Source organism: Bombus terrestris, chromosome 9 (assembly GCF_910591885.1).
Source record: "Bombus terrestris chromosome 9, iyBomTerr1.2, whole genome shotgun sequence".
Taxonomy (NCBI): Eukaryota; Metazoa; Arthropoda; class Insecta; order Hymenoptera; family Apidae; genus Bombus; species Bombus terrestris.
The window spans coordinates 1214018-1218474 of NC_063277.1; the positions used below are offsets into that span (position 1 = coordinate 1214018).

General features: G+C 29.3%; 1 protein-coding gene across 1 annotated transcript; it reads right to left on the reverse strand.

The window, feature by feature from the left end:
- Positions 1-739: 739 nt before the first annotated feature.
- On the reverse strand, positions 740-3307 carry LOC100646111 (ankyrin repeat and MYND domain-containing protein 2). The gene is made up of 3 exons (XM_003397419.4): positions 2895-3307; positions 1974-2351; positions 740-1899 (listed from the first exon to the last, which is right to left on the reverse strand). The coding sequence occupies exons 1-3, from the start codon at positions 3093-3095 to the stop codon at positions 1255-1257; spliced, it is 1224 nt and encodes a 407-aa protein (XP_003397467.2). The 5' UTR covers positions 3096-3307; the 3' UTR covers positions 740-1254.
- Positions 3308-4457: the final 1150 nt, after the last annotated feature.

Sequence of the window (4457 nt, forward strand, 5' to 3'; positions counted from 1 at the left end):
TTGACATCGAGACATTCTCAACATAGGTGGAGTTTTAGATTGAAGAATAAGTAACAATCATAACCCTAATGTGGAACAAGAAGGCAGGACAACAATTTAAAAAACATTATAAACATATATAATAGGTACTAAACATTACATGAAATTTCTGCATCAAATGCAATAAAAATAGTAGTTGAACTAAACAAATTGTCTTCATATCGATATATGCAGCAATAACAGTACGTAACCTTTTACTGCATGAAAAATACCACGACAGAATAGCTAAAAAATATTACTAAATAGTTTAATATTTTTAGCAGTTTATCATATTTGCATCTCATTGACAATGTATAATATAGCGGCCAAAAATACCGAACATAAGAAAATAAATTTGCAATCGACTAAAAAAACATGGCAAAGAATTAATCACAGTTTGGATATATAAAACTATAGAGCTATACATATCAAGGGTAATAGGAGCGGATTGCATCTGTTTATTTTATCCATAGTATCATGTACTACAAAACGCATATTAAACGCGATATTTTGAACAAGCATATTCAAGCTAGAGCAAATTAAATAAGACTAGAAAACAATAACATATATCTTTTTACCAGATAATAGTAAATTTAAACATGTACGAATAAAATTAAATATATTCATATATATCTCACTGATTTTTATAAAATATATATAAAATATTTTCATAAAATATATGGATAAATAATATAGTTTCTACGAAATTTATTCTGAAGACTTTTAGGATATGTATATATCTTTTATTCATTGAGATGTTTTAGATAGTTCTACAAGGTTCTTGTCGAAATTTGCTGCTATACAAATTTTTTATACATCCATGGTAGCTTCTTAAATAAATTTTATAAAATTTTAAGAACAATAAAATTTCGAAATAATACAAATGTGTTTATAAGTATATTTTATTTTTATGGTGACGACAACCCACAAGAATACAATCCTGAGGAAATAATAGTTTAACTGAATATTTGCATACGAAACCGTTTATAATACATGATAACGATAATTATTTATAATATATAATGAATTATTCTGGACAAAAAAGATAAAAATGTGTCATGATACATAAAAAGTTCTTTAAATTCTGTAAATTAAAAAATTCAGAACTATTTGTCAAATGTATGAACAAGAATATCTTCTCAGTTTTTCATCTGAATTAATGTAATATAAAATTAAACAGATACGTACAGCACATTGAAGTTAATTGCTTAGAATTTTTTTTACTTTTTATTGTGTTTAGTTAACACTTAGATTTTGTAGTCTAGAGCTTACAGCGTTGCTTATTTGTTCTTTATCTGCATCGCTTATCTTTGCGCTTGGCGTTATATTTTGACCTAATCTGGTACATGCTTTTTTATGCATAAACCAATGGAGTCTTTGGCATTCTCTGTCACAATATTGCACTGCTTTACATTTGCTACATTTTTTGTTAGCTTTATCTTCTCCACAAGTAATGCAGACTTGAGCATTGTCTAAGAAAGCTCTCTGACCATCAATCGCAGCTGATACTACTGACGCGGCAGAAGGTGGATCGCTAGCTGCAAGAGTTGCGACCATTTGGCGAAAAATGGTACTTTCTCTATATGGAAATTCTCTTACACTTTCTCTTAGAAAAGCTTCCTGATATTCTGGTATACCATCGCTTTTACTACACTTTAGAAACTTTCTTATTAGACCCTCGATAGTATCTGATTTTTTCTCTTCTCCTTCTTCGTTTGTTTTGTCAGTCTTCTCCGCCTTCATTGCTTCTTGTCTCTTCTGAAACTTGATTACTTCAGCTACAATGCAACTTAGATAATGATATTTAAATGCCATCACTTCGTTTGTTTCTGCACCTTTTGTCATTTCTTTATGGTGCATAGATTCCAAAACCTTTTGTACCTGAAAATTACAAGCAAAAAGCATTATAGCGGAACACTATCCAAAGCTTTATCATTATGTATATTAATTTGTACCTTAGCAGCATTTTCTAAAAGACCAGGGTATCTCTGTAAATTCATAGCTACACGTACAGGATGCACATTGATTTGCATTATAAATTTATGGAAAGAGTCTGCTAGATGTGGAGGAAGCATCGATTCCGTTTGTAAACCTTGTGGTTTGACATAATAATCTATATCAGCTTTTGGAATAAAATTATTGATAGTTGCTACACAATTATGATTTCCAACAAATGCTGCCATCTGTGCCGGAGTTCGTCCCACGCTGTTTGTTGCTGTCAAACGTGCTCCATAAGACATTAAGAGATGACATAGCTCTGCATTTCCACTAAGAGCAGCAAAATGTAATGCTGTATATGCATGCTCATGTTGACATGCATTCACATCTGCTCCCTGTAATAAAATATTTTAATTATTAAAATCATATAATTTTCATATAATATCTTTTCTACGATGCTTTATATTGATAATATTTATTATTTATCCAAAAACGTTTTATCTTAAATAATAAACTTTATGTTTCTTAAATGTGTTACAAATTATTATAAGAATATTACAAATACATTATATGATAAATATTATTAGAGCAATTAATATTAAATTCAGTTAAAATCTTTACGCATTATAATTGTTATGATTTTCCTTTTCTCCAAGATTCTTCAAAAATATTTTTTGATAAAAATTGTCTTATCTTCAAATTCGATCTGCACACAAAAGTTAATTACATTTAAGGATTTAAGGACAAACTTTGTTGATTTGTTGATTCAATGTACAGATGCAAAAACAAAACGTCAAAAAAAAAATATATATATATATACGAAACATTTTTTCGTTCATTTTTTGTTACATATAAATCGAATGTGATGTTGAATATTAAAATTATAAACAGTTTTTTAATTATATTCAATTGTACGCATATTTAAAAAACTAACCTACCTGATCTAAAAGCATCTGTACTATTTCCTTGTTTCCTTTGTAACAGGCATGTTGAAGTGGACTCATACCATTTTCATCCACAAAATCCATTTTGATTTTATTTGCCGCCAACAATGTCTTGAGCTCAGATACTTCATTGTTGCTAATTCTTGTAAAAATTTGCTTTTGTACAGCAATTAGACCCTCTAGAGAAGGCGCCATTTTTTCTACGATCGATCAGTATAACGAGAATTCAAACACAGATAAGCTACAAGATAGATTTATCACTTCATAAGATTTTATGCTACATCAACTGAAATACCGATGATTCACAAAATCAAGATTTATAATGCCACTCGTCGATTAGAAACGAAATATAATGCAAGGTAATTTATCCTATAAGCTCGACTGTAATATGTCGAAATATCTAAATAGACTGACTATCTGTCTAAATACATTAATCATTGATTTGACATTGACTTGATATTATGTAGTATCTTGTGTCTCACGTCCTAAAATACTGACTACGAAAAAAATCGGAGTGTTTATTATGCTCTCTGCGATTTGCTATGGATAATATAGCATAATATAGAACAAACATAAGAATTCTCACGAACTTGATCCATTCGCAATATGTTAATAACTGTAAATATAGAACAAAAATAGTTTCTGTACTAAACTTTGTTGTTTTGAAAAAATATGTTTTACATTTATAACAAATTCTCAACAGTTGTTTCCATCTTTCAATATGACCACCGCGCGAAATGGTGTAATCTCAAATTTAATTCCTATTTCTGCCACCAGGGTGCGGATAACTCAGGCACTTTGTAATTACAATTTTCGTGTCACATGTGACGTTATCGATTCGGTATTAGTAATGATTTAAATTAAACCTAATGTCTTGTATGAAATTATAAATAAAATATAGAACCGGATATGCTATAATCGCAAGAAAGTATTACACACGATCAAAATAATAAAATACTGTACACACGTTACGTACATTACAAATTATCAATAATAATAAATTACTGTATAATAATAGTTAAATGATTCGTTTAATTAGCTTCAAATTAAAGTGGCTTTTTTTCATTTCATATATCCGATTTCATATATCTGAAACATAAAAATGTGCATTTTTATCCCACGACATATCTTACGAAAAGTGCTAATAATTTACTAAGGCATACCTGTCTTATGATTAAAATAAATCTGGGACTCACGCATCTCACGTTGTCTATCTAAGTTGGCAGTTAAAGTCAATACTTAAACTTAAAACTTAAAAGCACTACACTAGACACTATCTATCTCGCGCAGAACAATGATACGGATGTTTACAAATTTAAAATTCAGCATACATCACGTAGCATCCGTTTTTTACACAACGATTACAAACACTATTCGCAACCCAACTGAGACAACATTCCGTATCGAAGATACTTAGTCTAACTTAAAATAAAAAAAAGAAAACGAAGCTATTGACACTTTATTCACAATTTCGTGTATTAAAATTTAGTACGGAGTTGTACTAAAATTTAACACTACTTTCGTGACACTAATATCTCTCAAAATATCAAAGAATTT

What these genes read in the sequence shown, in the direction of transcription:
- LOC100646111 (XM_003397419.4), bottom strand. Translation starts at nt 3,095, where the DNA reads ATGGCGCCTTCTCTAGAGGGTCTAATTGCTGTACAAAAGCAAATTTTT. An exon ending in TACAGATGCTTTTAGATCAG is followed by an intron (nt 2,352 to 2,894) that starts GTAGGTTAGTTT and finishes ATTTTATTACAG; the next exon opens with GGAGCAGATGTGAATGCATG. An exon ending in TTTTAGAAAATGCTGCTAAG is followed by an intron (nt 1,900 to 1,973) that starts GTACAAATTAAT and finishes TGTAATTTTCAG; the next exon opens with GTACAAAAGGTTTTGGAATC.